Genomic DNA, 12678 nt, shown 5'->3' on the forward strand with positions numbered 1-12678 from the left:
TTATGTTGTTGCTATATACCTTATTCCAGGTGTTGTATTGTTTATAGGGGTTGTATCACCTTAGGGCTAAAAAGAAAATTTTGAAAACGAATTACGGATCACGAGACGCCGATTGCGTTATCCTGGAAAAGGGATCACGATGTAAATTGTTCAAAATATCGTCATGTTTAAAGCGAAAGTATATCTAATTTTCTTATTTTCGCAAGAGAACCTAAATAAGACTTTAAACTTGTTAGGAAAACAGATTTTTCTTTGAGGATATAAATTACAAAATATCTGTAAAAATTGCAGTGTCTACCATAGTACTGTCGATTCCATTGGATATATAGTGCCTAACATGCTTACCTTCCTCTGTTTTTAGGCGATTCTGGCCAAATTTCGTGCTACAATCATACGTTTTCAATATCTTTTGTGATTCTGGTTCAAATATGTGCAATGTCCACACCCTTCTGAAGATCACCTATTCACTATGTACCTTGAACTTAGCCTCTTTTGCACTGAGTTCAGATTTAAATCGTTTTCGTACTGTGTTGCCAGTATTTTGAAGCTTAGACTGGGTTCGTCTTTACTCTCGGTCAAAACTTAGCTGGTTTTTGCAGTAAATCAGAAATTGACTCCTTTTTCGGATACAATGAGGACTTACATGGTTATCCTACCGAATAAGTTCGCAGCTTGGGTTTAGCTCGTTTTTGCACCGACTCAGGACTTTCCACATAGGAAGTCATGCTCCGAAAAGTCATTTTGACAAATTCCAGGCCCAGAAGCTTTTGTCACTTTTATATTAACTTGAGCTTGAAGCACTTTTTGCTGATTAAGGACTTTTTAGTGGCATAATAAATATTCCTGGCAACAGTTTACTGTAGTTCCTGTTCTGAACTGAGCCCTAATAATGAAAAGATTATTCGACTTTATTATGAAATTCTTGTAATGGATTTCCCAAATGGTTCTCCTATAATCCAAGTTCTATTGGCCCTTCTGAAGACATTTTGAATATACTGGATTAAAACTGAATTACATTGGAAACCGCCTTGAAACACCAATAAATAGACATTTTCTGTATATAACTGAGTATGAATTGTGTTATTATGGTGGTAAGCTCAAAAGAGAACCTGGAGGATACTTGTATCACGTTCTGTTACTACTGATTTTAAGATACCCATAAATGCAAAAGTTAAAATTTAAATTTACAGCATAAACCATCTTGAATCAAAAAAGATTAGACTCCCTTGGAGATACACTAGAAAAAGGCTAATTTACGTAGCCTTTGCAAAAAATATATATATATACATATATTAAACCACTATAACACATTATTATACACTTCCACAAAATAAGGGATGAACGAGTTTCTGTACTGATTTGTTTTTAGTTTCATGGGACCCAACTTCAGCTTTGATCTGGTTCTGGTATCCACTGGAGTATCTGGTGGTAAGATATGGTGGTACTGAGACGAGGAAAGCAACATTTTCCCGAAATATATTATTAAGTGGCCACGCCTGTTGAATCCCAGTGTACCCAATTGTTCAGTTTGGGACAGGGGTCAGTGGCGTGACTCTGTAAGCTTAGCCAGAGTCGACCCAGCTCTAAATGGGTACCTGGAGGAATCTGGGGAAGGTAAATAGGAAGGGTGTGCGAAAGCACAGGAAGGTTGGCCCCCGACTCCCCATTGCACTTCCTGGCTGAAGGGCCAAGAAACGGAGATCAGCACCGCCGCTAGGGACTGTAGAGTCTAATGCCGTATCCTTTACCTTTTTACCTTTACCTGTCTCGTAAATTACTCAAGCCTCAGATTTTCTTGTGTTTGGATAATATTAGTGTTTCAGTGTTTAATCTATTATTCTACTTTTTGGCTCAGCATATTTGAGTTGCGGTCTTACATAGTTTAGATAGGCAGTTTTGACACTGTTACTATCCCACCCGAATCGGCGAATCGCAACAAGAGAAACATATAATCAGACGAAAGCGCAACTCCAAGTATTTTTGACGATGAAACAACTGGAAATGGCACTGGGGAGGGCGTAGTTATAAATCTGCACTTGAAGATTACAGTTTAAGATTAAGACCTGAAGATTAGCTTAATTAAGGTAATGATTACAAATTATGGCTTCATTTTGTTCAATAGTAAAAATCTTTATTTTTAGTGGTCTTTCAGATAGATGTTTTAGCGGGTTGTTTTGGATCCCACCAACAGATGGTCTATTCTACCTCAAATATGTTTCAGTAAATGCGACGCCTGGGTAAAGGCCCATTAGAATAAGCTTTGTCACTTTTTAAATAATTTCCGTTAAAATGGTTTGAGATAGGTCCTTCTGTTCTGGAGACGACGTCTTAACTGACTTAACGACGTCTTGTACTGAAATCTAAGGACCAATCCGAAGCCTAAATTTTACGTCACGTCTGTGGGATTGTAATCCATAAAAGCCAATAAAATATAGATTTTGTATACGTCCACCTCTGGTTTAATAGAGCAAGCAAAAGATGAGAAAAAATTTCAATTAGTAACAAAACAGGAAAACGTGGATATTTCAGCAAAGATATCCACTAAGTCAGTATCAGTGTAAGGAGAGCATAAATAAAAACAGTGCTTTCAAAGCATTGTTTTTAAATATTGTCTTTTGATTTTACTCAATCTAGTAACTTTTCTGCTTTGGGTGGCTCTTGTTATTTCGTTTAGTTAGTTTTAAGCTCTGTCTATTCGATTCTTCGCTTTTCTATCGAGGTCTATTGTCTATTCTGTATTTCCTGGTTTCCTATTTTAAAGTTTTTTTTTCGTACAATCCCCACCCTGCCGACCAAAAATCTTGGATACGCCCTTGATTGTCATAAAACTCCATCACCAAAGAAAGGCACTAGTGACGCTTGGTAGAGGTCCTTTTTAGTTTTATTTATTTAAAAAATATATTTCTGTCATTTTTCCTAGTCTCACTCAGTCATTTCCTATTTCCGTCTCATACTGTTTGTTAAATTATTCCTAATAGGCATATCTTACGAAAGCACAATTCTCGTTTATATAGTTTTCAAAATTTAGTTAAACAACGAAGAGATGAAGAAAAATAACTAAGAGAAGAAAAATGAGGCTGATTTCAGCCAGTAAACACAATGAAAGTATAAATCAAATATTTCGGCAAAGACCTTCGCTAAGCCATTATCAATGGAAAGAAAAAGAAATTAAGGATAAAACGTACTTACGGTCTCAGAACGTATTTACGAGAGCCATCTACTATACACACCTAAGGTGTATGTTATTTTGCTAGGAATTTCTGTTACTTATGAAGGAGACACGCCTTTCCTATTAAGAAATATCGTTTTAATTGATTCTCTGAAGGTCCTCATCAGCCTGAGGGGGCAGGATACCCTAAATTTCTAGTGAACTCATCTGCTGGATCTACTTAAGATAACCATATTTTGTTATTGGCTTAAGAGTTGTGAGTCTTGTTTTTTATGCAAGAGAGATTTGAATCTTTTACTAATCTCTTCGATGTCTCTAAGATAAAAAAAAAACAGGGTGACAAACTGATTTGTTCTTTTAAACTTAATCCCGACCTAAAAAAAAGAATTAAGGTTTTTTTTATTACTCCATTTTGTTACATTTTTATCCGAATATTAATGCAGTTTTGAACTTTTTTTTTCAGTTGGCAGTGTGTTAATTTGATTTCGGTGCCGAAGCAATGGTGAACGTCACCGCGGATTTGCGCAAGTGCTGTGAAAATTTAGAAGCAATTTGGGGCGTGGAAATTTTAGTGGAATTTGTGGATGTGTCCCAAAATATTAGTAACGGAAGTCTTCGAAATAATAGTGCAAGTATTCAACACTAGGCTGGGGCTAAAATTGAATTGGAATTCCGTTAACCTCTGATGCCTAATGAGTACTATTCGTGGTCTGATTGTTTCAAGGTATCTTGGTAATTAATTTTGCTCTTTTAGACCTTTCCCCTTTTGAAAGTTTTCTTTTCTTCACTTTTGGCTGTGAGATTTATCACTATTGTTACTATAAACTATATTGTTGAAATGTGGTGTAAGAATGCTTAAAAACTATTACGATATGGAACAATAGAATAATCTGATTCCTTTAAATTCTTTAATAAGTTCTATACCTCTGTTTTCCGTATTATGTTTGAAAAGTCTGCTCGCAATGCGTGTCAAACAGCAGTTCACACAGGGAGCTGGCAGCGATAACACACTAATTTTATCCATCGCAGGCCAAATACTGGTAATCCAAACAGTGTATTTAAATGATTCTCCTATTCCCTTTTATCATACTTTCACTGTTTGGTACAATTCTATTTAGAATTCTTTTTCGATCTGCGTTATGAAAATGTTGAACTCGTGATTTGTCCTTTTTTTGAAATTTCTAAACCACAAGGAGGTGGGCTCCCATTTTGGAATATCCTCGTAAACCCCTAATTCCAAAAAAGAAAAAGTAATCTTTTAGCAATCCCTCTATAAAGAAGAAACACTGAAACAAAAATAAAATAGCCCTTTGGTTTCATACCCGTGGAATTGTTGCAGCAATTGAAACCTGTGGGCCATAGTTGCCGAAAAAAAAGAAAGTAGGTCTATGAGGTTAGAATCAACCTTCTAAAGACGCAACAAAAGTCCCAGACGATAATCCCAAACGAATGTAATCAAGATTTAATAGCCCCTTCTTGTCGACGTGAATGATGAGAACATAGCACTTCCCTTACAGAAGTCTGATTGCCCATAGGTGGTTGAGACCATGATGATAGTTTTTGACTAGGTTTTATTAAATGATCTGCGTCAGCCAAAAATTAAAGCCGATGAAAAGATATTCTGATATCCAACTCTCCCTTTCATAGATTGATGCAGATCACAAGTCACAATTATGAGCCTAACTTTTATTTCCTAGGCTGATTTGGTTTGGAGCCCAAAACTAGTATAATGTTAGCAGCGGATGATTAGTGTAAGAAAAGGTACGTTTTTCCAATACTAGAGAGATTTCTTGTAGAAAACTTGTGATGATGGTCGTGGCCGTGCCTGATATTTGTAATGACCTTGTTGTTAGCAGTTAAATCCATTGGGATTTAGTGTTCCTCATGGTCAAGTTTCGCGCAGTTTCTTTCTTACACAGCTTAGATACCAATACAGTTATGAAAACTCTTATCTTGCCCATTAGAAGCTTTTGGTACAGAGCTCTGAACTTGGCGCACGCGTAGATCGTACTACAACACCATAGGCGGGAACCCAATATTGGTATCTAAGCTGTGAATTGCTCCGACTTTCAGATTCAGACTGCCAGTTTCCTGTCTCCAACCGCTAGCATCGCCACCGCGCACTGTGTCCCAAACATAAATCGAGTTTTCACTACTGTATTGGTATATAAGCTGTGCTTTCTTACATGCAACCAAATCTGTCAAGCCAAAAACAGGTGAAAAAAGAGAAGAAAAACTGGTTATCAAAAGGTTCTTTAATCGAATCTTCTCATGATCATCTAACGCAAGATAACCTTGCAAATCAGATTGTCTATGGTAATTACAAGTGTGACAGAAAGTCATTTTTCAAAATTGACGAATAAGTGCTAGATTATCTCTAGTTAAAAAAAGTCATTCTTGAACTGTCACTCGTCTTAATTGGGAATAGTTACTTTTTTGTTTAGTCTGATAAGGCACGAATAGCCTACTGTAGAGAATAATATTTTTTAATCTTATTCTTCTCTCAATTCTTGATATTTTGACATTTTTTTTAAATTTAAGTTTTCAAAAAAGTTATTTCCTAAAATTGTTTTTATAACGTATAGGTTTGCAGAGCGTTGTGCAAAACCGAATATGCAACCCGAGTCCAACTTATCCAAGATTCGGCAACGATTACAATTCCGACTGTTGCGAACTTCAAACAAATAAAAAGAAAAGCGGCTTCTATTTCTAATCAGAATAATTTTTTGAACAATGGGTGTCCAAAAGAGATGTTTCATTCTCACGATATAATAACATTGAAAATTCATAAGTAGCAAGCAAAATTTAAACAGCGGGGAATGTTCAACCATGCACAAAGAGATTTAACAAAACGGAAGTGAGTCCAAATTTTCACTTTATGGGTCTTCTTGAGATCGTTAGTACAATATCACCAGTCTTAATTGACTTAAACATTGCTATGGCTTCAGTGTGGGACATTCCTGTTAGAGGGCACCCGTTCACTCCCAGGATCTCATCGCCTGTAAGATAATAAATTTTTTAAAGACAAAAGTAAAACTGAATATTGACATAGGGAGGAAATGCAATTTTAAAGCTGAAATTGAAAAAAAAAATCCCGATTTTGCAGAGCATAAACTTGAATATTGTCAAGTCACTTCTTTCTTATGAGCTAAAAGTTAGAACTTTAATTTAATATCACAGTGCCCGCTATTGTGGAAGATCAGTATAGAGGGGCTCTCGTCCTGTGGTAAGCCAAGTTAAAAAGAAAAATAATCAAATAAATTTAGAGTTGGAATATGGTGAGCAAGAGTTTACTTTTTATACTCATAGCAAACATATGTATTTTTATTTTTGTCCTAAATTCGCGGTGCCAGGTATATTTGGACATATTTTTTAGTTGGACAAGAGATAATGCATTATCTTTCTTTATTTTATGCAAAACATCAGCGGCGTAATTTTGGTGAAATAATGGAGGGGGGCAAGTATAAGCCAATTTTACAAAATCAAGTAAAAATGACAGTGGAAACTGAAAAATGAGCCATATAGTACGACAAAGGCAGGGCGTCATTTCGAGGGGGCAAGGGGGAGGGGCAGTTGCCCCCCAATAACTCAGAGAAAATAACTATTATATAGCCCATGTCCCTTGACTATCCAGATATGGACCCCTTCCCCCCCCAATAAAAATGCTGGAACTACTCCCCTGGATAAAGGTAAACCCATACTAAAGAAAACTGACTCGTTTCTGTGGCTGCTTGAAATATGCAGGATTATCTTAGTTTTGACGAGATTTTTGAAGAAACTAAATTTCAGCTGGGGGAGGGCAAGCTGCGGTATGAGAGGGGCAGCTGCACTTCCCCCTGCCCCACAGTAAATTATGCTTCTACCGAACATGACAACTTTGGTCAAAAAAGTCTTGTCACAAAAAAAAGAGTTTATTCGTAAAAATGTTTGACTAAAAAACTCTTCGCTATTTTTACTCGCTTTAATTTTTCACAGAAAAGAACAAATCACGTTTTGCGTTATTTTTATTGGCTGAAAATTCAACATACCAACAACAGGTAATAAAGACGGGGTTGCTTGGCTTTACTTTCTGACATACGCTTTGGGTGTTACGTGGTTTGCTAAAAAAAATATGATGATTGACGTCACAAAAATTAAATACTGGAATTAAATTACAGTTTCTAACACGAAAGTACAGGGCTATAATCTTTCTTTTTCTGGATAATGTTGATCTAGTTTTGTGGATGGATTACTTGAATCGTGAGCAGCCATAAGCTGTAAGTACAAAGTCCAAACCATTAAAGCAATTTTGTTGTGCGGTCGACTAACAACCTAACTAAAAAAAAAAGTAATGAACGAGAATGATCTGGTCAAGATCCTCCACGAATTCAAGTGCGTTTTTTTTTGTTTTTTTTTTAAATTTAATTTGAAAGCTCAATTTGTATAAAATGAGTATCAACAAAACTAAAATGTAGAAAAATCACGCAGAAAAGCTTTGTCTTGTGTGAATCAGGGTATGAGGTGATTTTATTTCTGTGGGTGAGAGGGGTTCAAAGGTAGGGGAGTACCCGAAACATTGTTTATATGCATAAAATTCGCTTCAATGAGCGAAGCTCGGTCCACTGGTATAAAAATTTAATTGGAACAGAGATAAAGCTCTATGAAGTCCTCAAGTCCTAAGAAATAAAGTCCATGATTGAAACAGTGCTCGATAAACGATTAGCAAGTCAATCTTTTTTCGTTTTTTTTATTGAAAAACCAGGCAAAGAAGAAAGAAGGAAATTACTACCAAAATTCTAATATTTGTACATTAATTATTAATTGTATATTATATTATATTTGTATAAAATATTACTTGTATATTAATATGTCTATTAAGATAAGCTATTCCGTAATAGATCGTGTGACTTTATTTTTACATAGGTCTTTCTACAGACTCGGAAATTTTTATTTTGGGTTTGGTTCTAATTTCGTCGCTTGTAAAACACCTTGGCACTTATGATAAGCAACCAAAAATTAGAATAAGATCTTCCAGCCTCTGCACTTGCCAGAGTGGAGAGGGAGAATTGATCCCTACAGTATAAGAAATATATCCCCCTTTGTTAAAAAAAAAAAAATCTAGAAAAATAACACAAAACATTTTTCCTTGTCTGAATCAGAAAATGGCGTTACGCATTTCCTCGAGTTTAATTTTACGCAGGGTGGGGAGGGGACCGCCAGACGCCATTTTATGTTTCTCCAAACAGTCAAATCAGTGGACCAAGCAGAAGGAGCAGGAAAAGTGCCCTTTTGGGAGCAAGGGAGTGAGATATTTGCACTGCAAGATATTCCTGCTGGTAATACAATTTCCTTATAATAAATTTTAAAGACATATTTCCAATATTCTTCGGCGGTTGAAACTTTGTGATAGGTCTTGACTGAAGTTTCAGAATGGATAATGTTATATTATGGCAGGGGTGTAATTTCATCAAAATCTTGCGGGGGGGGGGGTTAAAATAGAGGCCGACTTTTCCAAGTCAGGTGAAAATGACAGTGAAAGATGAAAAATGAGTCATATAGTACCATATAGGCGAAGGTATGCTAAAGAAAACTGATCTGTTTCTGTGGAGGCTTGAATTGTGAAGGTTTATCTTCGTTTTGACAATACTTTTGAAGACACTAAATTTCAGCTGAGGGGGACTCAGGTCTGGGGGCAGTTTCTCCCCTGCCCTACAGCTAATTATGCCCCTGGGAAGTAAACGTCACTTTTTAGTACTGGTAGTCAATTATTGCTTCGCAAAAAGATGTAAGATCGAATAGTCCATCTTCAACTAGGAACAATTCTAAATATATCGTTCTTTATCGGTAGAGTAGCCGCTGAAACGTCTACACATTAAGTTTAAAATAGGTCAAACGTTTGTTATGTTTAGGGCCATTCCTGGAAATACCTTTTACACTGTCCGGTTAGTTCAGTTTTTCCTAAGGAGATTTCTTTCGAAATAATAAGGTTTTCGAAAGATTTATAAGAATTATTTTGCTCGTAATGACATTCGTAGTCACCTTCAGCACAATAAAGTACGTTGTTTTTTCGCTGCTTTCCCAGTAGGCAGGTTTGGTTTAAAGAAAATCTTAGCTTTGTAGGTCTCGTTTAGCGTCCTAAAAGTCACTTTATCGAGGGAAAAAAGCAAAGTACATTCTGCCGATACAATTACAACAGGCACGTACGGCAGATTGTTTTGTTTTTTTTGGGGGGGGAGAGGGTGTTAAATAATGGTAAAAAAAGGGTAAAGGATACGGCACTAGACTTTACAGTCCGTACCGGCGGTGCTGATCTCCGTTTCTTGGCCCTTCAGCTAGGAAGTGCAATGGGGGGCTGGGGGCCAGCCATCCTGTGCTTTCGCACACCCTTCCTGTTTACCTTCCCCAGATTTCTCCAGGTACCCATTTAGAGCTGGGTCGACTCTGGCTAAGCTTACAGAGTCACGCCACTGACCCCCGTCCCAAACTGAAGAATTGGGTACACCGGGATTCGAACCCGTGTCCTCTCAGACAAGGGATCCCGAATCCAGCGCACCAACCCATTCGGCCAGGAAGGCTTTTTTATTGTTAAATAATGTCAATCATTTTATTCAGTAGTTTAAATAAAAAGGGTCAAAAATGCGGGAAAATTTGGGATATTAGGGGGGGCGGACCTCAAGCTCTCCCCCTGTGTATGTTTCCAAATTATTATATTAGTTTCTCTTAAGAAGAACACTGATAATTCCAAAATCTATTAAAGCTGCTCAAAATGTCAATAAACTTGGCATCATACCATTACAGCAATGCTCTACACTATTGAAGATTGCAGTATGCGAAATTCCATTGTTCCTTTAAGTTGCGAAGTTCTGCTTCAGTAATTGAAAATCTTCCAAGTTTCCATTATTTTACAAAAAAAAGAAGATGAAAAAGTTAAATGTCGTATGGCTTGAAATTACATTACCGCAGTCCGGGAATCCTCCTTGTTGGTATTAAATAAAAAAATAGTTCAAGGCTAAAGTTTTTAATTGTTTTAAAAAGTAGAATTGTGGAAAAGAGTCAAACTTTAGCGTAAAGAGCGAGGGATTGTGGAGGGGACAATCCATTTCATATACGGAGTAATTTCTGTTAGTTTTAAGTTTTAATGTCGCTCCTTACTTTCAGTGAAAAAAACTATTTTTTTTATTTAATTTCTGAACGTTTTTGAATTAATGCATGTATGATTTTGGCTCTCCGTACATAAATTATTAAAATTTAATTTGTATATTAATTCTTTTTTTGGCCAAATGGCTTTCTCTTAGTTTTGATCAGACAATTTTAAGAAATAAGGGGTTGGGAAGGAGGCCTAGTTGCCCTCCAATTTTTCGGTTACTTAAAAAGGCAACTAGAAGTTTTAATTTTTAACGAACGTTTTTATTAGTAAAAAATATACGTAACTTAAGAATTAACTTACGTAACAAACTTTTATATTCTTATATTTTTAAATATATATATGAGGGGGTTTGTCCCCTCGTTAATACCTCGCTCTTCGCACTCAATCTTAAGTTTTATCCCAATTCTTTAAGAATGACCCCTGAGTCAGAAAGGTCGTTGAATAAATAGTTGAAATTACTAAAAATACTTTAGCTTAAAGAGCGAAGTATTTATCTCCTCCTGAATACCTCGTTCTTTATGCTACAGTATTTTTATAATCCCTCATATGCGTAATAATCTCTGTTCAATTTAAGTTTTAATGCTAGTCCTTACTTTCAATTGAAAAAACTTTTTCATGTTTATATTTTCATTGTTCTTTTTTTAATAGTAATGCTAGAAAATCCTGCGCCCTTTTCATTGAATTTCTCTTCCCCCATGAAATATTCCTCCAAGGAAAGATACTCCCACATAGCCCTCCCCCCTCAACCCCACACCCAAAGCAAAAAAAAATCCCCCTGAAAACGTCGGCACACTTCCCAATAACCATTACTGTATGTAAACATTGGTCAAAGTTTGTAACTTACAGCCCCTCCCCCAGGGACTGTGGGGGAGTAAGTCATCCCCAAAGACATAGTTGCTGTGGTTTTCGACTATGCGAAACAAAATGGCTATCTCAAAATTTTGATCCGTTGACTTTGGGAAAAAAATGAGCGTGGGAGGGGGCCTAGGTGCCTTCCATTTTTTTGGTCACTAGAACTTTTCATTTCCGTTAGAATGAGCCCTCTTGCAACACTCTAGGACCACTTGGTCGATACGATTACCCCTGGGAAAAAGAAAAAAAAACAACAAACAAACAAATAAACACGCACCCGTGATCTGTCTTCTGGCAAAAAATACGAAATTCCACATTTCTGTAGATTTGACCTTGAAAATTTTTTTCTATAGGGTTCTCTCATACGCTGAATGCGATGGTGTGATTTTCGTTAAGATCTTATGACTTTTAGGGGGTGTTTTCCCCCATTTTCCAAAATAAGACAAATTTTCTCAGGCTCGTAACTTTTGATGACAAAGACTAAATTCGATGAAACTTATATATTTAAAATCAGCATTCTTTTGATGTATCTTTTAGCATCGGAATTCCTTTTTTAGAGTTTCGTTTACTATTGAGCCGGGTTGCTACTTACTACAGTTCGTTACCACAAACTGTTTGAAAATATAACATCAAGGATTGTCATCTATTTGTCAAAGGAGCTAATGTTTTCTCAAACATAGGAAGCATGTTGGTCAAGAGCAAGTAAGCCACGTCCCTGAATGTTTGAAAATTCGTATAATATGTACCTAGCTCCAGAGCGCCTTCCTCAGAATAAAACTAATAAAATAATTAAGTTTTTCCGAGGGAAGTAAAGAGCGAAGTTGAAGCTTAAAAGGGAAAAAAATTTAATTCACAGCCAATCTAATACATATCAATAAAACTAGTACAAATAAACCAACTAATTATGTTTCCCTATGTTTCTAGGATTATAAAAAACCGGTTAAGGTTTCCCACACCTGGGAAAAAAAGAAGAAAAAAAGAAGGGAGGGATCAGTGATACCCTCAATTGAATTCTCAGACACCTTGCGGAGAAAACAGCTTTGGACAAAGCTGGAGCTTGAGCAAATCTTAAGGGGGGGTCCAATGCGACAAGGGCGCCAATAATTGACCAAATTGGCAAGTTTATTTAAAAAGAAGATCAAAACAAGAGAAAGAAATCAAATGAGGACACCAGCTAAATATTGGGGGCCGCGGTCCCCACGGTCCCTCTGAATCAGCCCCTGGCTTTGGAGGGACAAGATGCACCCGAGACGCTAGTTGAGTGGCTGAGCCTAGCAAATAATCAAAATATTCTCTGAAGAAAATTTCCAAAGATTGCTATTTTTGTATATTGAGACCAGATTTAAAATGGTAAGCCCTAAACTTCACTGGTATATGGAACATGAAGCTCTGGATGTTGCTCTGGATGCAGCTCTGGATGTTTTTCCAGAGCCGCTGGAATAACATCCAGCAGCTCTGCTTATAAAATGTAGCTGTAATAATGGGCGAAATCCTTTGAAAAATAAAACTTTTCTATCAATTAAAAAACTAA

At 36.6% G+C, this 12678-nt stretch overlaps 1 protein-coding gene across 4 annotated transcripts in view; it reads right to left on the reverse strand.

Moving 5' to 3' along the window:
• Positions 1-5907: 5907 nt before the first annotated feature.
• The window catches only part of LOC136036112 (PDZ domain-containing protein 2-like), a 36208-nt gene continuing 29437 nt past the window's right edge, over positions 5908-12678 (reverse strand). For all 4 annotated transcript variants that reach the window (XM_065718126.1, XM_065718125.1, XM_065718127.1 and 1 more), the window contains one exon: positions 5908-6168. In XM_065718126.1, coding sequence (XP_065574198.1) covers positions 6041-6168 — 128 coding nt within the window. In that variant the 3' untranslated portion in view covers positions 5908-6040. The remainder of the gene's footprint in view (positions 6169-12678) is intronic.

Source organism: Artemia franciscana, chromosome 15 (genome assembly GCF_032884065.1).
Source record: "Artemia franciscana chromosome 15, ASM3288406v1, whole genome shotgun sequence".
NCBI classification, from domain to species: domain Eukaryota; kingdom Metazoa; phylum Arthropoda; class Branchiopoda; order Anostraca; family Artemiidae; genus Artemia; species Artemia franciscana.